Source organism: Hyaloscypha bicolor (genome assembly GCF_002865645.1).
Source record: "Hyaloscypha bicolor E unplaced genomic scaffold K444scaffold_37, whole genome shotgun sequence".
NCBI classification, from domain to species: domain Eukaryota; kingdom Fungi; phylum Ascomycota; class Leotiomycetes; order Helotiales; family Hyaloscyphaceae; genus Hyaloscypha; species Hyaloscypha bicolor.
This window is the reverse complement of record NW_020194539.1, coordinates 43464-64519: the sequence shown is the minus strand read 5'-3', so window position 1 is coordinate 64519 and position 21056 is coordinate 43464. Positions and strand designations below refer to the sequence as shown.

General features: G+C 38.6%; 8 protein-coding genes across 8 annotated transcripts; 7 read left to right on the top strand and 1 right to left on the bottom strand.

Annotated features, from left to right (window-relative positions):
* Positions 1-852: 852 nt before the first annotated feature.
* On the top strand, positions 853-1041 carry K444DRAFT_491864 (uncharacterized protein; the record flags this gene model as incomplete). The annotated part of the gene is made up of 1 exon (XM_024873214.1): positions 853-1041. A coding segment is annotated over one exon (189 nt), but the record flags the coding sequence as incomplete, so codon positions are not given.
* Positions 1042-2101: 1060 nt separating this feature from the next.
* K444DRAFT_609109 (NAD dependent epimerase/dehydratase family protein) lies at positions 2102-3786 on the bottom strand. The gene is made up of 7 exons (XM_024879516.1): positions 3677-3786; positions 3449-3627; positions 3295-3401; positions 3022-3238; positions 2839-2945; positions 2503-2783; positions 2102-2449 (listed from the first exon to the last, which is right to left on the bottom strand). The coding sequence occupies exons 1-7, from the start codon at positions 3727-3729 to the stop codon at positions 2323-2325; spliced, it is 1071 nt and encodes a 356-aa protein (XP_024741216.1). The 5' UTR covers positions 3730-3786; the 3' UTR covers positions 2102-2322.
* A 554-nt stretch (positions 3787-4340) lies between these two features.
* K444DRAFT_492705 (uncharacterized protein) lies at positions 4341-4709 on the top strand (the record flags this gene model as incomplete). Its single annotated transcript, XM_024873225.1, has 1 exon — positions 4341-4709. A coding segment is annotated over one exon (369 nt), but the record flags the coding sequence as incomplete, so codon positions are not given.
* A 425-nt stretch (positions 4710-5134) lies between these two features.
* Positions 5135-6569, top strand: K444DRAFT_521214 (uncharacterized protein; the record flags this gene model as incomplete). Its single annotated transcript, XM_024874108.1, has 2 exons — positions 5135-5610; positions 5663-6569. 2 exons carry the CDS (start codon positions 5135-5137, stop codon positions 6567-6569), a joined length of 1383 nt encoding a protein of 460 aa, XP_024741214.1.
* Positions 6570-10043: 3474 nt separating this feature from the next.
* On the top strand, positions 10044-10220 carry K444DRAFT_521237 (uncharacterized protein; the record flags this gene model as incomplete). The annotated part of the gene is made up of 1 exon (XM_024874111.1): positions 10044-10220. A coding segment is annotated over one exon (177 nt), but the record flags the coding sequence as incomplete, so codon positions are not given.
* Positions 10221-10544: 324 nt separating this feature from the next.
* K444DRAFT_521207 (uncharacterized protein) lies at positions 10545-10739 on the top strand (the record flags this gene model as incomplete). Its single annotated transcript, XM_024874107.1, has 1 exon — positions 10545-10739. A coding segment is annotated over one exon (195 nt), but the record flags the coding sequence as incomplete, so codon positions are not given.
* A 4220-nt stretch (positions 10740-14959) lies between these two features.
* K444DRAFT_305380 (uncharacterized protein) lies at positions 14960-16863 on the top strand. The gene is made up of 3 exons (XM_024871759.1): positions 14960-15011; positions 15059-15620; positions 15665-16863. Exons 2-3 carry the CDS (start codon positions 15284-15286, stop codon positions 16798-16800), a joined length of 1473 nt encoding a protein of 490 aa, XP_024741211.1. The 5' UTR covers positions 14960-15011; positions 15059-15283; the 3' UTR covers positions 16801-16863.
* Positions 16864-18555: 1692 nt separating this feature from the next.
* Positions 18556-19105, top strand: K444DRAFT_521178 (uncharacterized protein; the record flags this gene model as incomplete). The annotated part of the gene is made up of 2 exons (XM_024874103.1): positions 18556-18888; positions 18959-19105. Coding segments are annotated over 2 exons (480 nt in total), but the record flags the coding sequence as incomplete, so codon positions are not given.
* Between the last annotated feature and the right edge of the window lie 1951 nt (positions 19106-21056).

Here is a 21056-nt window from a genome sequence, read left to right as displayed (position 1 = left end):
TATATATTAAAGAACTTTTTATATATATATAAAGCTATTAAAGTAGTTATTAATAGCTCTAATTTAAAGGCTTTTAAAAATAAAAGTCTAGTTTTAACTAATATTGAAATTACTTATTTAAATAATATTTTAAATATAATTTCAATATTTATTAAAGCTATTACCAAATTACAAGCCGAAAACTACCCTACTATATATTATATTATACCTAAAGTATATAAAATATATAATAAACTAGAAAATTTCAAAAAGGAATTTAAAGTAAGTTTTTTCTTAAACTCTTCTTATATTATTATTAATATTATACTAATATTTAATGAAATAAAGCGTTTACAGATATAATTAATAAGGAAATAGCTAAGCTTCGAAAATATTATCCTAAAACAGGCATTTTAGATAATAAAAGCAAAGCTTTATATTTAGCTCTTATTCTTAATCCTCGAATTAAATAAGAAGGATTAACTACTATTAGCTTATCTAGCGGTATGTCTTTGGATATATATAATAGATTAAAGACTAATTATAATATATAAGTAATTTCTTTAATTACTTTTTAATGAATTAATTAATAACTAATTTTATTTAGATATAAATTCGATTATAATTTATCTCAAGCTAGATCCGATTCCTTGGATATTAATATGGCCGATTCCGACGAAGACGAAGACAAAGATGATATATATATTACTAATAAGTCTTCTAATATAGAAGACAAATTAGTAACTTATTTAGAAGAAAGGAGAAAAGATAGGAAAGTAAGCAAATTTTACTTAAATTTTATTATAATAATTATCTAATATTCTCTTAATATTTTTTCATAAATTAGTACTAATATATATATAGACTAAGCCCTTAGATTATTGGAAGTCTAATACCGCTAGATTTCCTATTTTAGCTTTAATAGCTAGGAAATATCTAGGAATCCCCGCTTCCTCGGCTGCTAGTAAGAGATTCTTTTCTCAAGGTGCTCTTATTATGTCTAAATTACGTAATAGACTTAATAAAAGTACTTTTAAGATAATATCTTGCTTAAAAAGCTGGGGGTTATTTAAAGACGAATTAGAAGAAGTAAAAAGAGAAGAAAAAAAGAAGGAAAAGAAAGATTCCGAGGAGGAAAATCTGTTTTTTATAGAAGAAAAGTAGTATTTAAGTAGCCTTATATAAGCTCAAGCTTAAATTATATAGTGCTGCTTAATAGGTACCTTATTTATTTATTAATAATTAAATAAACATTGATTTTCTACATTCACGTGACTTGCACGTGACTTGCATCGATTCTCTGCAAATAATATTTCGCGGATTTTCGGGAGACGCGGATAGTTGGGTGGCAATGGATCGGAGCTCAAGTAAGTTTTGATTGGATTGACGTTGACCCGATGCCACCGGATACTCACCAAGCCCGTAACTGTAATGTCGAGTAGTTCGACTACAGGGCGGAGATTGAATTATGTCAGCGACAAAGACTTCAAAGGACATAGCTAAAGGAAGCTAGGTGGCTTATCCAATTCCACCCCAACACAATACGAGGTCTTCCCTGACCCTACCCAAATGCTTTGTCGAGATCACTAAATAGCTTAAAACACGCCTGCTTGATTATAAACATGCTGTTCTACTGCAACTTGGCGATTCCAGCATTCCTTCAACACAAGAGATACCTTTTGTGGCGCAGGAAGAGCGCGAGGTGAGAGAACCAACACGGATTGGGGGAGGTTGGCCGGGGGGTGGGAGTATATGCAAGAGAGGAGGACTGTAATCATCTATCAGTATTCAGGAAAAGCTGCCTAAAGCCAAGCAGGCAGGTGAGGGGTTCGAGACTGATTGATAATTTGATATTGATAACATGTATTCGATTTCCGAGTCGACTCTCCTCTCTTCCATCGTTCCTACCCCACGCTTCCTTCTAAATGGGACTTATCGTCTTGGGATAAAGAAGAAATAGAGTATACCCGGAATAGCAGTCCACTCTGCGTGTTGTTTGGGCTTGCCATGCCGAGACGTACCATGTCCGTGGCATGCTCTCCTAGCTCCTAGGGCCGGAGCAGGAACGAGATGGTATGGTGGATCGAGTCAACTACTGGGTGAGGCACTCGATTAGATGGATGATTATTTAAGTTAACGACTTAACGGGAAAAGGAACACTGCCGCATTTGTTTGTTGTTAGGGTTGAGAAATGTTCTCTTGCAGGTTGCCCCTTAATCATATCATCACGTGGTACACTCTCCTTGTAAAGCCACTTCGTGGCTCGTCTCCTCTTCTTATTCAATTCCCTGTTACCTGCATATACCTCACGCATACTATATCCCAGCCTGGCTTCTCTGATCCCTATTCTGCCTCTCCCTGCTGAAACATCGCAGTAACAACATCCTCAATCTCCTCCAAGAATTCCCCCTCTCCACGCGTTGGGCTCCACCCTAGGAGCTGTCTCGCCTTGTCCGCCTTGATTCTCGCACTTCGCCTTCTTAGCTCCCCCGCAAATCCTAGAACTGGGAAGTAAAAACTTACCTCGACCCCACAACCCCCTCTGCATCCCTCTCACTCCCATACCCGAACTCCTCCTTCGCCTCGCCCAGACTCATCTTCCCCACCTCCTCACTCTCAAAAGCGCCAATTTTCTTCCCAACAACGCTAATCCTCTCCGCAATACCTTTCCAGCTTGATGTCCCATTCTCTACAAAATAAAAGCCTTTCTTTCCACTCCGAAGATCCGGTTTCTTATCCAGGATAGCTTGGGTGAGGAGAAAGTAGAGGGATGTGAGGTCCAGGATGTGTATCCTGCTCCAGACCTGATAGAAACATTAGCATCACGTGCATCTATCATTCTCATTGAGATAGACCCACTCCAGAACCTGCACCAACCATGACAGCCTGTTTCCTCTTCAGCGCTGCTTGCACCATCATGTGCACCTGCCCAAAGCCGAGCGTGAAAGAGCCAGTTCCTGGCCCGACTGTACTCATCAGCCTCACCTCCCCCAACCGGCCCAGAATCCATAGTCATAAATGGGAAGAGGAAGAGTAACGTACAGATAAGCGGCGGCACAACAATATACGTCTTAACACCCAGCCTCTCCCCACTCTCAACAACAAGTTGATTAACACTCCTCACAGGACTCCACCCCGCCTCTTCCCTCTCAAACATCTTCTCGAGCTCAAAAACATCATCGCTAACATCAGAATACGTTTTCTCATCAACGCGAGTGCCAGTCACAGGCCAGTCGCCGATTATACTTGCGCCAGAGGTCTTCCTCTCACTGCATTAATACTCGGACCCGGGAAGTGGATGATGAAGGCACTTACATGGACATAATGCGCTGGCTGTCCAGTCGTTTTAGAGCGTTCGGAAAGGCCTTCAAGACAGGCTTTCGCGCTTCCTTCATGTCTCGCCGACGCAGCGGCTATGACGACTTCACAACATCAGCTCCGTAATATGCAGAAAACAGTGAAGATGTACCATCGGCCTCCCTGGCAGCGTCATAGATAGTCTCGTAATCATCTAGATCTTTGAATAGAAGGGGGATGACGCCTGCGTCTTTGAGGATGGATGCTTGGTATGGTTTCCGGACGAGGGCGGTGATGGAGAGGGTGTCGGCGATGGGATGGTTGATTAGGTGGGTGAGGATTGAACCGCCGCTTGGAAAGTTAGTGATTTGATGGGGAAGACGGGGAGGGGGGGAGGTACATGTAGCCTGTTGCGCCGAGGAGGAGGATGCGTGTTGGGTTTGGTTCTGTCATTTTGTTGTTTGTTGGTCTGGAACACCGCCACCCTTTGCACCCTGTCACGATATCACGGTGATGCAGTCGCTTGCATGGTCAGGCTCTCCTTTCCGCACTCCAGAAATTCTTTGCGCACGGCCTTCCTTCTGCTCCTAGCTTTTGCCTATGCCGCGCCCGGGCTAGCTTCTGCGGGAACACTAATATTCAAAATTTTAACACTGTGTAGGGTGTATTATTAAATTTGTAAAGTCGACTTTTTCAGAGAGAGTTACTGGCTGGGCCTTGCCGGTCTATTTAGTCCGACTATTATGTGTTTTAGTGTACAGAGTAACTTGCCTATACTTTAGTAGGTACCTTGCGATGCTTTGATGTTCTCGGCTAATTAGTCCCGGTTTTTGTGCCCACCGGGAGAGAGTCTGGCGAGTCACGGTGGCTTTGCAAAGCCACGTGCACCTGCTTGAACACAGCCCTCATCCAGCCGCTTTGCTTGATGATGGTGCGCCTCAATCCTTTCCTATTACTTCTCCCGCCAACGCCTCTTCTTTCGACGACAGAACCTCCTTTCCTACTACTCTGTGATTGAACACTGCACAAACGAGTCATCACAATCTAATGGCGGAAGCCATCGCGTCATTGGCCTTGTCGCCAGCATAGTTCAGCTCGTCGATTTCAGCTCAAGGGTCTTGCATCGCCTCGAAGAGTTCCAGGCTGACCTTGGGGAGATTCCCATGTCCTTCCGGCACATTAAAGCAGAGCTACCAGTGTTACAAGACACACTTCAGCAGACTAGAGAAGCGATAGAGGCCGGCTCAGTTAGGAATGAAACAAAAAATGCTCTTGATCCTGCTATCAAAGGCTGCGCGGAACAAATTGGATTGCTTGACCATATACTAGCCAAAGTGCTACCAGTATCGACTGACTCCAGGCTGATAAAAGGCAAGAAAGCGATTTTGAGCCTCCAACAAGAGGCGAAAATCGAGAAAATAACGAAGACCCTTCGGTCTTATGTTGGAACCCTCACATTCTACTATGCATCCATATCATCGAGATTACAGCCTTTAACAGGTAGTACACTTTCGAGAGTATACATAGCATCTTTGCTAACCTCTAGTCTCAGATGCAAAGCTCACTAAAATTCGTCAGTGGCTCTCACCGCCAAATCCATCCCACAACTACCAGAAAGCACTTAAATTGCGCCAAATCGGTACCGGTTCCTGGTTTCTCGAGAGTGGCGAGTATGCCGCGTGGAAAACAGACCCCGCATCATTCCTCTGGCTGCACGGGATTCCAGGATGTGGCAAAACAATCCTGAGCTCCGTTATACTCGAAAATGTCTTACAGTACTGTGCCGACGACCCTGGGGGGGGTATTTGCCTACTTTTACTTCGACTTCAACGACACAGAGAAGCGTTCCCCGGATTCAATGGTCCGGTCGTTAATTTGTGGGCTCTCTCAGCAATGTGTCAAGATACCTACGTCCCTCGAACATCTATTTTCATCCTGCGAGAATGGACAACGACAACCGCCACTAGATTCTCTTCTAGAGGTACTTCGTCACACAATTCAAGAATTCCCACAGTCATATATTATTCTTGATGCTCTAGATGAGTGTACCGATCGTGCCGAGCTGACGGCTATCCTCGAGCGAATGGCTGGGTGGAAGCTTGACGAATCGCATCTCCTCGTCACAAGCCGAAAAGAACACGATATCCAGAGGTCACTGGAGAGTATCATAGATACGCAGAACACCATCTGCCTTGAAAGCGAGCTTGTCGACAGGGACATACTCACATATGTCCGCCACACATTGTCCACTGACAAAAGCTTGAGTAAATGGCAGAAAGACCCTACTATCAGGGAAGAAATCGAGTCTGCATTGATAAAGGGAGCCCACGGGATGTATGCTTACACTCCCATTAGTTTTCAAGTCTTACACTAAGAATACGGACAGGTTTCGATGGACTACGTGTCAAATAGAGACGTTGAGGAAGTGCCGTAATCGAATGGCGTTGCGAAAAGCCTTGAAAACACTCCCACAGACGCTGGGTGAGACCTACGAACGAATTCTTTGCGCTATCAACGAGGACGACTCTGACTATGCCATTCGTATTCTGCGATGGCTTGCATTCTGCCGTCGGCCGCTCCTGATCGAAGAAATTGCTGAAGTCATTGCCATTGATGTTGAGCGCAATCCTGCGTTTAATAACGACGAAGTACTTGAAGATCCATTGGAGGTTTTAAGTATATGCTCTAGTCTTGTCACTATCACCGTAACCGAGGGATATTTATCAACCAAAAGAATCGTTACCCTAGCTCATTATTCGGTTAAGGAGTATCTTACCACGGAGAAGATTCTTCACAGCAGAGCAGCGCAATATAGTATACAAGGCATTGCTTGCAATAAATTTATTGCAATGGGCTGTATTAGCTATCTTCTCCGATTTCAAGGATCAGGTCCCTTCCTTGACGCCACGATCCAGGAGTCAAAGCTTGCTCTATATGCAGCAAGGTTCTGGATCACGCATACGCAAGCGGCAACGCAGAACGCCGAAGATTTGAATCGCCTGATCATGGAGCTTTTCTCGACCGAGAATGGTGCCTACCTAAATTGGAGTCGGATATATGATCTAGATTGGGATTGGGAAGGACCAGATTTTGATAGGACATTAGCAGAAGTTCCAGCTCCACTTTACATAGCGTCGTTGAGTGGACTGGCTGAGATTGCAGATCTCTTATTATTTAAGGCTAGAGCAGACGTCAACGCGCAAGGTGGAATGTTCGGCACCCCGCTCCAGGCGGCATCAATAGGAGGCCACGATAGGATTATTGAGCTACTCCTTAATAGAGGAGCTAGCTAATATTAACGCGCAAGGTGGATACTATGGCACCAGGCTCCAGGCGGTATTAGGAAAAGGCCACGAAAAGAGCTGCTCCTTAATAGAGGCGCTAGCGTTAATATATAAGGTATAGAGCTTCAGAAAGTCAAATACTCCTTAATACAACCGAACACTACAGAATCTCATTGCTTTGCTCTAGTTCAAAAATAACTGCTTTGCTGTTTTAGATACCAAACCAAACTATTATTCCTATTATTAATTTAATACTAGTAGTTTATACCTTGAATTATACCCAGGCTTGGCAATGATACCTGAGGCATTAATACGGTATTAATACTGGATGGTATTACTCAGGTATTACTAATATTAATACGTATTAATACCGAATCGATTCTTATACTACTTTCTACCCCGCATCCTTTAATTTTTACTCTCTTTGCTTCTCTCACCTCATATTACGATTTTATTTAGATCACACTCTCAAAATGTCTTCTCTATCTAAACTAGACTCTTCCTTTTTAGCTTCCGCTTTAGTAGAATTAATTTCGACTTCCCAGAATTATATAAAATGGAGATCTCCTGCTTAGGAGTACTATTATTCTCCTACTAAGGAGGAGAACCAAGCTTATCTTTATTATACTCATTATACTAATTCAGAAAAATCGCCATATAGTACTTCTATTACTTAGAATATAAAGAAGTACTTAAAAGGCCATTACTAGATTATTATTAAGAAGGTTTTGAGCAAGAACCAAGTAGCGGTTAATTTATAATTAAAGTAATATTACTAATAAGCTACTAGAACGAGTAAGAGAGAGGAGCTTAATACCGAGATCCTGGAAGCCTGTCTTAATAGCTTAATTATTACTAAAGCTTTAATTTCTCTTATTATTATACGGAATTTGTCTTATGCTTTTATTAAATAGCCAGAGTTCTATATCTTTTACTAATTACTAAACCAAGCTATTATAGGCAAAATTACGATTTCTTATTCAGGAATTACTAGCTTAATTAAAGAAGCTTAGGGAAAATATTAGAATATTATATAATAAATACTCCAGGCTATATTCTTACTTATCTATATCTCTCTTAATATCTGGACTTCTCTAAATTAATAGCTTTTATTTATAATCTATAGCCACTTTACTATATATAATAGAAAGTAATAAAAGGCCCTTTTTGCTTTAAAGAAGGTTTCTGGCCATAGCTCAGAGGCTCAAATAGTAGTTTTTTGGCTAGTTTTTTAAAATTACGGTATTATTAATAAGCTTAAAGCTATTATAAGTAATAATACTTCTATAAATAATATTCTTTATTATATGATTTAAAAGAAACTAAAAAATATACTTGGCTTGAATTAGGAAGCAGATTACTAGTATATTTACTATCTAGGCCATATTATTAATCTAATTATATAAGCTTTCTTATTTATGAATTAGGTTAGCTTAGAAAAGCTTGATTTATATAATAAGCAAGAGTAAGCTAAAGCCTTTAATATAATAGAAGTAATAAGGGCCTAATTCAGGCTAATAGGTTCTCTTAGCTAAGTATATAATATTATAGTTTATATTTATAAATTAGCTAGAAGAATAAAGAAGTTCCGTATACTTATAGGAAGGCTAATTCTAATAAATAATTATATAAGATAAAATAGCTAGTATAAGATATTTCTTATATTATTTAACTTATAGCCTATAATAGAAAGATATTATTAAGATTATAAGAAGAAGCTTAAGAAGAATATCTTAATTCCTAAAAATTAGAAAAAGCTTTATATAATTAAGGAATTCCTTGCTTTTTTTATATAAGCTATTCTTATTATTAAGAACTCGACTTTTCTTAATTCTATTCTTTTTATAATAGATATTTTAATTAAATATTTCTAAGAAAAGAATATAAGTTTTCTTTTTCTATTATATAACTATACTAATTCTAATAGGCCAAATATTAGAAAAGTAGAAATCCAGAGAAAAAAGACTTTCTTTACTAAATTAAGGTAGTATATAAGGTTCTAAATAATTATTATATAAAGACTAATATATCTCTAGTTTATATTACTATATTAATTTTAAATCCTTATAATTATATAAGATATATTAAGATATATTAGCTAAAGAAATAGTCTAAACTAGTTCTAGTTAAGATTAAAAAGCTCTGAGAGAAATATAAAGAAAGGGCTATAATTATATCTATTTCTCTAGCTTTTTCATATAATAGCTTATCTTATAAGATATTAGAATTAGATACTTTTAATTAAATTTCTATATCTTTTCGGGTAGTAGCTCGGCCTATAAATTAAGACGAGTTTAAGAACTATAACTTACTAGTATTATATAATCCTAATAAATAGAGGGCCCTTACTTAGTAATATTAGAATATATAGAGGTAATACTAGCTAAGGCTCTTTTTTATAGCTATTAATATTCTCTTTATTTACTAATAAGTAATAAGCCAGAGAAAGTATTTTCAGGAAATTAATATATAGTAGGCTAGGATAGAGCAAAAATAGAGGCAGAGACTATTAAGATACGAGAATACTTAAAGTATTAGAAAAAGAATAGAATTCTAAATACTTTTCTTAAAACTAGCTAGGGAAAAATCAAAAAAGGGCAAATATTAAGAGCTTAATATAGTCTATTAGGTATTATATAAAAGCCAGGCAATTATATAATATAAAGAAAGTAGTCCTATTTATTTATTTATAATAGAAGAAATACTCTAGCTAGGGTAATATCCAGGCTTTAAAACCCGGCCACTTTATATAATTTGAGGGGGTTTGGGTTATTTTCTATTATTACTCTTTTCTCTATTATTATTAATATCTCATATACTATAATAGGTTATATAACTATAATAAATATAGTTACTATATATTCTATACTACTTTTCTCTAGGAATTCTTAAGTACTTCTTAAAAATGCCTTAACTATTTTAGTAAATAGTATAAGAAGTACGGATATTAACTTGGCTACTATATTACTTAGTATAGATTATATAAAGTATAAAGAAGTAACTTATACTTATTAAGTCAAGATTATATTAATAATCTCAGGAAGAAGCGGGATATTAAAGATATTAGAAGTATAGGGACCCTTAATTATAATATCTAAAAAGGCAAGATTAGTAATATTAAAGGTATTTTGCTATTAAGGGCTACTAGTAATAATAGATAGCTCTAGTTTATTACTTCTTATATAAAAGAAGTAATATACGTTATTATAGCTATTAAGACAAGTTCAGATTACTAGATCTTACTAAGCTTAAGCTACTATCTTAATTATTATATATATATATATATGGGTATATAAGTAGGTAAAATAGAGAGTATAGTAATACATACTAAGTTTTAGCCAAAATAGACAAAACCGCGATTTTTCGCATTCCCGTCTATTTATTCTTTTATCCAGAATATTAATTATACTACTATAATATATGCCTTTATATAATATTAATAGTAATTAATACGGTAGAAGCCCTGAGCTTACTTCTTACTAAAGGAAAAGGATTAAGGGCGCTTGTATTACCGGTATATTACCGTATAAAATCGAGCTATTAATAAAGTACTTATACGGTACTATTAGGGGTATACTTATTCTTGAAACCCTATATACTAATAGCTTCTCTATGTCTCGTAAAGGCCGTCCTCTTCTCTATAGTAATCGAGATCATTAAATAATACTCAAGAACCTCCGCTCTTATCCAAAGTTAATATTCCAGTAATATTATAAGGATATAGGCCTTATAATAAGTAATACCTATATTAAGAACCTTATATATACAAATAATCTTTATTACTAGTATATAAAGAAAAGGCCAGAGCTTAAGCCTATATATACTATTATAAGGCTTCTCTAGTACAAAGTTCGGAGGTATTAGGATATCGAGTAATAGAGGATATACTAGTAAAGTAACGAGTATTCTATAGAGCGGGATAGTAGGATTAAGCAAAAGTGGTATTAGGGTATACCGGAAGATAAATAGAAGCCCGAGATAGTTATAACTTATAAGGCTAGAAAGCAGATATATATAATAGTTTGGGTATCCTTTTGGGGTAAAGGGAAGAGGTATTCTCTCTTTATTCTATTCCGGGACTTTGAATCGGCCAAGTTTGGGTATACCGCAAACTCCTATATTAAAGTCCTTGAGAATAGGCTCCTAGATAGCTACTATAACGGCCTTATTTTTATATAAGATAATACCCCGATCCATATAGTAAAGAAGGTCAAGTAATAGTTTAAAGAGAATAGTATAGATACTACCAATTAGCCTCCCTACTCCCCCGACCTTAACCCGATCGAGTATATATAATAGGTACTTAAAAAGATAATATAAAAGATATTTCCTAATCTAATATCTGCTATGGGAAAGTCGGAGGAGGATCGGAAGAAGCTAGAGGAGGTATTAAAGAAAGCCTGGGAAGCTCTCCCTAATAGTTTTTTTAATTAACTAGTAAAGAGTATACCGGCCCGGATTAAGGCCTATATTATGGCAGATAGGTAGTATATGAAGTATTAGGGGAGGCAGATTAATATTTTAAGTTAGCAGGATTATATATATACCCTTTATAATAATTTTTATTAATTTTGTATTAGAATAGGCCAGTTTTTAATATAGTAGTTAATAATTATATGAGTGGGTTTCTGGCTATTAAAATCGCGATTCTCGCTTAAGGCTTAAACTTAAAGTCTAGTACTATATATGGAAAGTATATATAAATAAGAGAGAGGATTAGGAGCTAAGAGCTTATTTTAAAGGTATCTGGATTATCGAAAATTAAAAATGGGAGTATAAATAACTTAGATTAAGCTATATTATATTATATAAAGCTATAATTCACGTAGTTATTTAGTATAGTTCAGATAATAGTACCAAAATTAGCTAGGGCCTTAGAAATAGGGCAAAGTATTACTAAGAATTAATACGGTATTAATAGTATTAATACCTTATAATTCTGGCATTGATACGTATTAATACCGGAAATTAGATATTTCTGCCAAGCCTAATTATACCATATTATATCTCTAATTCACTCCCTAATTCCTGGTATGCTAAGCTATAATGCTGCACTCATTTGCGACTAGACTAAAGGGATCTAAAATAGGACCCTATAAGAATCTTTAAAACGTTTTCTAATTTTTAACTTGCAATAATAGTTGTTGCAGAGAAGTTAAAACAGGCCCTTTGCTCACTAGTTCACGCTCCTACTCATTGTAGCTCGGCTCTGGGACTCACTTGCTTAGACTAGATCAGGTTTACTCACCTAGCTCAAATCAAATAGCAATACTCAAGTCTTAGGACAGAAATGGAAAATGCTCATTTCAGTATCCTAGTATAAAATTACTTATAAGGAGGAGAAAAGGGGGCCAAAATTCGTTCATATACCAATACCAAAACGTTGCACTTCTATACCTTTCTTCGATTCCAAGCTCAGCAAGTAAGAGGAAGGTGGAGATTTCTATGGAACGGAAACCTCCTGAGCTTAATCGTAACTTTGGCCACGCGCCAAGGAGTACCATTCCTTTCTTCAAAAATCTCTTTTCCTTTCCCATCAAACTCTTCACAACTTGCCACTCCCAACAATCCTATCCTCCTCAATTCCAACTAGTAATTATACAAGTTGAGTCTCCTTTTAGCTGTGCAGCGGTGAAGTCTGGAAATGGCCTCGCTATTTGGGGAGTGAGTTCAAAGTCAGGACGGGAGAGTGCTATACGGAGGCGGCTTTGACTGGAGGAGAGGGTTAGTGTTTGGGGTAGAAGGAGGGCTATGGTAGATGCGTGTGGAGGGTAAGTGAAGAGGGTGATTTGACTCATGCTCATGCGGGTATTTATGCGCGAAGAAAGATTAGCTTAGAAGGGATTGGTATAAGCGTTTAGTAAAGCCGGTAGGGTTGCGAGTGGAGGGATTTTAGTGTACAGGGGGTAGACACTAGCATCGATGGGTTAAGGGGAGTTGGAAAATGCGGTTTGGACTTGACGATCAAAATTGTCGAGTCCGATTCATAACTTTAATGCAGCACTTCTTCACTAAGTCGGACTCGGGCCCGAATAATAATTTATGATTTAGGAGAGGTTCTCCTCGAATTTGGACCCCTTTCACCTCAGAGTCGGAATCTAACCTGAGTTCGATTTATCTCCGGGCAATCTTGTTGACGAGGGGGTTTTAGTTGAACCATAGTATCGCTTAAGGAAGCGAGGCAGCTAGCCGAGCAAATGAATAGGTTTTGTGGCCATTATATTTTAGGCATATGCTTTCCTTATACTCTGCATATATATAGGCTATAAGCTATACGGGCTGGGAAGGTTCGGGTTAGTCCCGAGCTTGCGAGGGGGCTTAGGGTCGGGGGTTAGGGTCTGGGTTAGTCCGGGGGGTTAGGGGGCGGTGAGAGCCCCCCGCATTGGGATATATTAAAGCGTAAAGGCTCTACGGGTTAGGGTTAGCATATGCTAGGCATATGGATTCCATATGCCGAGCATATATTACGGATAGTAATAAAGTAGGGTGATTTCTAGCTTGCTTGTATGCTTCTTAGTAGTAAAGTAAAGTATATGCTAAGCATATGGGTTTAATTTACCGAGCATATGCTTGAGTAATAATAATAATAAAGCAAGATGTATTCTAACTTACTTATATGCTGCTCCTTAGTAGTAAAGGTAAAGCATATGCTAGGAGTATGCCTGGCGGGCCGTCGGGAGGAGGTCGGGGTTGGATGGAGGGTGTGAACGAGGACTGGTATCTATATATCATTAAAGATAGTGAGTACAGTGTGGTTTTTGGTGAGGGAAGTTGAACCATATTATGGAAAATACAAGGGTATTCTCGCTACTGATAATATGGTTCAACTTAAGCGATACTATGGTTCAGCTACTGGCTCGTTGACGAGATTGAGGATTTCGATGTGTCAGGGTTGAAGCTTCTTGGCTTACTTCGTATACGGAAACATAGTCACACTGAGCTATAATTAAATTCTCGGAGAACTTTAGGCCTCTGTCTTGATCAAGTATACAGCGTTGAATCTGGTGTCAGAGAACAGGCCAAGTCCACACAGGGGGGGGATAGGGCAGTCTCAGGTTACACAGCGCTAAGCCCATTTGCATAACCCTTCATGTTACCTCATCAGGAAGCTTCTCTTATTTCTTTGGCTTTTTGGAAAGAAAATCAGTGTGCCCCTGCCAACCCCTGCAACACCCCTGTTTTGCTCGCGTAGCATTCCTAAAACATGGGTTGTACGCCCAAAGGGGAAATGACAGGAGGGCAACTCTGATTAGAATGCATAAGCACCCTCTCTGGGTAAACCCTAGAACGGGTGCTTATGCAATTGAGAATTGAATTCCCTTCTAGCCCCCTTCCCCCGCACTTCGCAAGCTAATTTTTATAATTTTATCGTAAAATAAGGCTTTCTTTTTCGGCTATTCTTTAGCCCACGGTACGCGCATAAAAGGTGGGCAAGACGCACGTCCCTCTGTCCCTTACTTGTAATCGCTTAGGAAGTATATCCTCAAGGATATACGTGCGCTTTCTGTACTTTGTTAAAAATCAGGGGCTATATACCATATGTCCCACTTTTAAGTGGAGTCGTAATTCCAGAGTTTTAAGGAAGCTGAGCTTCCAAAGAAAAATACCACAATCAAGCTTCAATTCAATACACTTAAGGTATACGTGTGTATACGCTCCTGTGAGGCGCCAAAGGCGCCGAACGGGGTGCCCCTAGCCTATTAAGGTCCTAATATTAGTAGAGAAATAAGCTTTAGAACTCCCAGAACTAGCGCTCTGTCTAGTTTCCCGATAATAATTCAACGTATTGCATTTTTACTCTGCTCTCTGGTCGATTGGCTGGGCTGCCGACCTGCATACAGCTCCTGCAGGGCGGCTCACGGAAGACTATTCCCAAGGCTGCAGCTGCGCCCAGAAACAACATCACAAATGCCTCCTCCCGTCTTCTACCAACATCACCAGTCTCACCATCTTTGCTCACCGCAATCTTCGGCTCCCAACACCCACTTCTTGTATACACGGTTCCGCAGCAACAGCGCCCACCGCAATGGATCCCTTGACAGCACTTGGCCTTGCCGCGAATATCATACAATTGGTAGACTACAGCACGAAGGTTATCAATGGAGCACGAGAAATCTATAGCTCGGCCTCTGGTATGACCGAAGAACACAGGAGCCTCCAATCTATCGTGATCCAAATGAAGGAGCTCTCCTCGAAGCTCCTTCCTACCACGGGCACCCCAAGAAGCGACGATGAAAAGGCTGTGAGTCGCGTCGCAGCCGAATGCAACATCATATCAGACCAGATCCTCGAACTGCTAGGCAAGATCAATCCCAAGAATTCTAAATCAAAACATCAAGTTGCTCTGGCGGCTGTGAAGAATAAGTTTCGCGAGAAGGAAAGGTCGGAGCTGGAGCAGAGGCTCGTCAATTGCCGCAGTCAACTTGAGCTGCATCTCAACGTTTTAACAAGGTTACACTCCCTCGTTCCATGTCAAGTGGAGACTAACATCTCTGTAGTTCGGACACAAAGGCTCGGTTGAAGGCTCTAGTCAGCACCTCCGATGGAGCTGGCGTCAAACTTGAACAACTCCAGACCCACATCGAAGCACTTCAAAAAGGGGTTACGGTTATTTCCATCGCCACGAAGTTCAAACGCAGCTCCGGGAGCTGTTGGACATCTCGGAAGATGCATGTCAAACCATTGTACAACAGCGGATTCTGAACAGCCTGGCTTTCGAGGGCATGCATGGAAGGTTTGAGGCTGTAGACGATGCTCACTACAAGACTTTTGAATGGATTTTCGAATCTGACGGCGGTGAAGACTATGAAAGCAATGAGAGTGATAAAATCAATGAAGACAGTGATAGCGATGAGGGCGATGACCTTAGACGATCTAGTTCAGAGTTATTCAAGCACTGGCTGTCTTTGGGACGAGATATCTTCCACATTTCTGGCAAATTAGGGTCAGGGAAATCAACTTTGATGAAGTTTCTATGTGAGCATGACCGAACCAGGGGAGGGCTGCAACAATGGGCAAGTACGTTTACTTATGCTATCGGACCAGATGGCCGCTACAAATGTCCCCTCCTCTTCCATTATTCTGATTGATCTAACAAACTCTAGGTGATCGGAAGCTTGTCTTTGCCAGCTTTTTCTTCTGGAAGCCAGGCACTCTACTGCAAAAATCTCTAAGTGGTCTCTATCGGTCCCTCCTTCATGACGTGTTGAACTCGTGTCCTGAACTCATACCTATGTTGCTACTGGATCAATGGAACGAAGCAAAGTCAATGCCATGGCAAGTTCAAACCCAACTTCAACTTGGAACTAAGGATATCAAGGCAGCTTTCACTAGATTAAGAGAAAATCAAAACCTGTACGAAAAGCATTGTTTCTGCTACTTCATCGACGGCCTTGACGAATACGAGGAAACACGTTCAGAAGACTACACAGAAATCGTCAAAATCCTTTCGGATTGGACGAAAAAATCCCGAGGCAATGTGAAACTCTGCGTATCTAGCAGGGAATATAATGTTTTTCTCAATGCCTTTTCTAGTGAGAGAAGGATTCGGCTTCAAGACCTCACCAGGAGAGATATGGAGCGCTACGTGCGAGAGAAGCTACAAATCGATAAAAGAGAAGATTCCGAAACACTCATCCAAGCAATCGTTGACAAAGGGGATGGTATTTTCCTCTGGGTAGCTTTGGTAGTCAAAACACTTCGGGACCGTCTGGAAGCTAGTCATGAGCTCCTCGTACTTAAAAGCGAGCTCGACTCGCTGCCTGATGAATTAGAAGGTTTATTTACACACCTCCTCCGGTCATTGGACAAATCAGCTCGCAAAAGAACTTATCAGTTGTTTGCAGTGATTACAGAAGGAAATCCATGTGCCACGGGTTATTTGTCGCCGTTGGCATGTTCCTTTCTGGAGAATTATTATGAGAACAAGGCTTTTGCTATGGTACCAGATTTCCCTTACTACATCACGGAAGCGGCAGCTAGAAACGAGAGAGCAGTTCTGGCGTACAAAAGTATCAACGGGTATTGCAGAGGCCTCTTAGAATTTAAGAGGAACAACCCTGGAGATGAGACACCCTGTCTTACATTTATTCATCGCTCTATCCCCGAATTTCTGTCAACGACAAACATCGAAGATGACATGAACCTGTTAAGGATTTTATCGCTGTGGAAGCGATTTCTCAGCTCCTGCTTGCTGAAATACGGTCAGCGGCTCCCCGCAGCATTCAGAGAAGAAAAATGAGCCTTACCATGTGCCGGATAGTAAAAATGAGATACGACAGCAAGATCGAAAGACAGCCATTCCTTTTCCTCGAATATCTCTCCTCTGCTATCACGCTCCACGAAGTGCCAGAGGATCCTAGAGCCCTAAATTTCCCAGGGTTGCTTCGTGTAGATGATATAGGGAACCTGGTAATTGGATCTATCCCTTCTGGTATTCATTCTTCTCGATACATTACATCCCCACTCTATGCTTCGGCAGTTCGTGGAGATTACAAATACGTGATATGGAAGATGAAGCATGGAAAGAACACTCTTAGCTCCGATTACCAAATTGCGGTCCTACTGTGCTGTATTTATTATAGCCAATATTACGGCAGCTCTTACAAGTCATTCGAGCCTCTAGATCTTCTCTTGCAGCGAGGCCTTTCTCCTCAAGCTATGATCCATAAGGGTTGTGCCACAAATTCTTTAGCAAACCTGGATGAAATGACCTTTTGGGTACATTTCATTCTCAGAAGTCTTCAATTTCGACTCTATAATAGTGAATCGGAGCAACGAAGGGCGTTCGGCAAAACGCTCGAAACATTTTTCCAATACGGGGCAGATCCGCGCCTATCTTTTCTGATCCACGAAGGGGCCAATAAAAGAGACTATATCCATGCGGAATATGTTGGAAGATGTCTCAAAGGCTCCCGCCTAAATCCAGAGGATGGACTCAACGCAAGCTTTTATATCCGTGAGGGTTCATATGACTTCATTGCCCAGAAAGGAAGGAAAGTCTCGCTTCGAGAACTAATAGAGTTCTGGGACTTCGAGAACCAGGACGCTATTCTACAATTACTTGATAGGAATCTCGAGGAACTGGAACGGGAAAGCCGGGGAGAGAGCCGAATCACGATGATTGAGGAATCGGTCACGTCAGAAGATTTGGGTAATCAGTATGAACTCACTAACGAATTTTTATCGGAACCAGTTTTGAAAAAGGAAGAGGAAATTTTGATGGCATTACTGTCCGATTTAAAGGTATTTGGTGCTTGGCTTGAAGCTGTACCGTGGAGCCATTGTATTGTATCTGTTCTGGGTACGTGTCCTCTTCCCATGAAATTGCTGTTTGAGAAGAGTTGCTAATTTTTGGTATAGTACTTATGGTGACTATCTTGATAGCATGCCTATTGCGAACTTTCAATGGTGGTCAACTCTTTAAGAAAGTCTCACACACTTTTTGAAATTGGCAGCCTAAGTTGGCGACATCTAGGATATGACTTTTGAGGACAGCAAGCAATAGGGGCTTTCTAAGAATCTCCTTCGTTATTTCAACTAAAATGAACGTTTTAAAGCAGGTACTGTGGGAAATACTAGAGTTCCTTCTTGGATTTGAGACAATGACATCTGTCTCTACTTTTTCACTCAAATGAATGGAATTTTATATCAGGCCATTGTATACTCTTCAGCCACAAACTAATCAAATGCCAGTTCATTGACTGAATCCAGGCTAATATTCCGGGATGACTCACCAGTCTTCATTGAGCCCTATGCATGTCAATCGTCACATCATCTATCTCCCCACCTCTTAAATCACAACCTCCCGCTGTCCCACAAGATCATCATGTCCCACAAGATCACCATGTCCCAACCACCAACTTTCTCTCTCGTTCCAGTAGAGCGTCAAGATATTCCCCAGCTAGCACAAATCTAGACCCTCGTCACCCTCCTCGACAACGCCCTAAAACTCAACTACCCCACTCCCACCCTCTGCACGCAATCCATAACCACCCTCCTACAAACTCAGCTCGGGGACCCCGCATGGCTTCACATCAAAGCCGTCGACAAAGAAACTAACACCATAGCAGCATGGGCAAGCTGGGTCACAGTTTCTGAGACTGTAAAAGTGGGGGAAGAGTATGCTAAAAGGTTGGATGGCTACGTGCAGCAAGAAGTAGATAAGATGTTAGTGGAGTGGACGAAAGGGGAGAGGTATATGAGATGTAAGGCTTGCTTTGTGTTGCCTGAGTTTCAGGGACAGGGGATGGGGAAGGCGTTGGTGGGGTGCGAGAATGATATTGCGGATAGAAAGCGTTTGCCCATTTTTTTGTTGGCTAGTCCTGTTGTAAGTGCTATTTTTTGAATTGATTGATATTAGATATAAGGGGTGAGAGATGTTGATATTGGTAAAATAGGGATTTCCGCTTTATCGGAAGTATGGGTTTCAGACTCTACAAGATTTGGATATTGATCTGAGGGAGTGGGTTAAGGAGGACTCGGACCACAAGGTGTATGGGAATTATCGGTTTCGGTTTATGGTTAAATTGCCCTCAGTGCGTTGACCCCTTTGAGATCGAGAATCCTGGCTTGAAACATGTTTTCAGACAATTTTTTCCCCCCAAAAAAGGTGATTCACGGAAGATCATTCGAATCCTGCGGGAGAGGCTCCCTTCGTCGACGCTCTACAATGTTCTGAAGATCGTGGGCCCCTTCTCGAAAACTCTTGTTACGGAAAGGCTGAGAAACGTTGATCATTCAATGGGGTCTGGTCTCAACGCGGACCGAAGAGTTTCCCATTCTTCGCACTCTCTGGAAGGCTTGATCTTTTGGACTGACAATAGATTTTTGGGCATCGTTCCACCAGGAATGAGCGTAGGAGGCTTCCTTCACCGTATCGACGATTCAAGCATTGTGCTTGTAGTTCGTCTAGACTGGAGCACGAACCCGATTTCAGGATCGCCCTCATTCGCACAGTACCATCAGGGTTCGAAACCGTTTTCTCTATTGCCGAGCAGCGTGAAAATCGTTCCTTACAAGTACCACCTCGACCACCAGCTGCAGATTTCAAATTTGAGATGCAAGTTTTCCAGCTATTTGGCGGTGAACTAATAGTATTAAGGTTTAATTATAAATCGAGAATTAATTATATATATTACTTGCTATTATTATTAGTAATAAATATACTTTAATATTAACTATTTATTATTTACAAAGTTTAAAGAAGTTAATATACTAAAAATTACTCGGTTATTATAGTAATTTAGCGCTTTTTAATAAGCTTTGCCTAATTTTAATTATTTCCAGAAATTATAATTTTATATTTCCCTTATTAATAATACTATAAAAATTATAAAAATTATTAAAATAACTATAACCCTTTATAAATCAATTAAAATACTTTACCTAAAAATAGATCTAAATCTAATCCGAACTTATATTATTAGCTAGATATAGGCCTACTATATAACTAAAGAAATCGCCTAAAATATTAAAACTATCTTTAGTTAGATAGTTTTAAAAAAACAATTTATTAATAATTATAATTCTAAAATATTTATAAATATATAATTATTTAAGATATATTAAATCTATATATTCAGATTACTATATTATTTAGAATAAGTTATATTAATAATAAGATAGTTATTAAGCTTTAATATTACAAATATAATATTAATATATTTATAGAAGAAAATTAAGCTTCTATAGTAAATAAATATATTTAAAGAAAGAAAAAGAAAAGTTTAATTATTTAATTATTTAAAATTCTATAAAAAGAGCTTAATAATAGCTAAATTAAAAGCTATAGGCAAAGGCTTTTATATAACTATTTCCGAAAAAATAGCTAATTAATTATTTAATATCTTTTTTTTCTTTTATTTTTTATTAATTTCTTATAATTTAATTAATTAGATTCTATATAAAGATATCCTATTTATAATATTATATATTCTTAATTCCGAAACTATTATTTAATAAATAAATAAAAAATAATTAAATAAGGAAAAATATATTATATCTGACCCAAATTATATTTAGTTAATTAATAAATATAATAAGCTATTTCCGTTTAATATTAATATTTATATATATATTAATATTTATTCTCGGATTATTATTTGGATTTATATTAGTATATTAAATTATATATCTTATTTAATAATATAATAATATCTTATAACTTATATCTAATTAGATTATATTTCTATATATTTTTTAGGCTAATAAAAGTAATAAGCTTTCTCTTATTATAAAGATATACTTTTATTTCTTTTATTTTTTATATCTAAAACTATTTCTATTTCAAGAAAAGTACTAAGAATTAGTATATTAAATTCTAATAATAGGAACTAGAGATTTCCTAATTATTTTAGTAATATATAAATTAGGCTTTCTTATATTACTTATTATATTACTTTTTTTTAATTAAAGCTATTTGAAATCTTATTCTAGTATATATATATAATTTAGCTAATATTTATTTATAAAATTATTTTATAGAACTAGTAAATA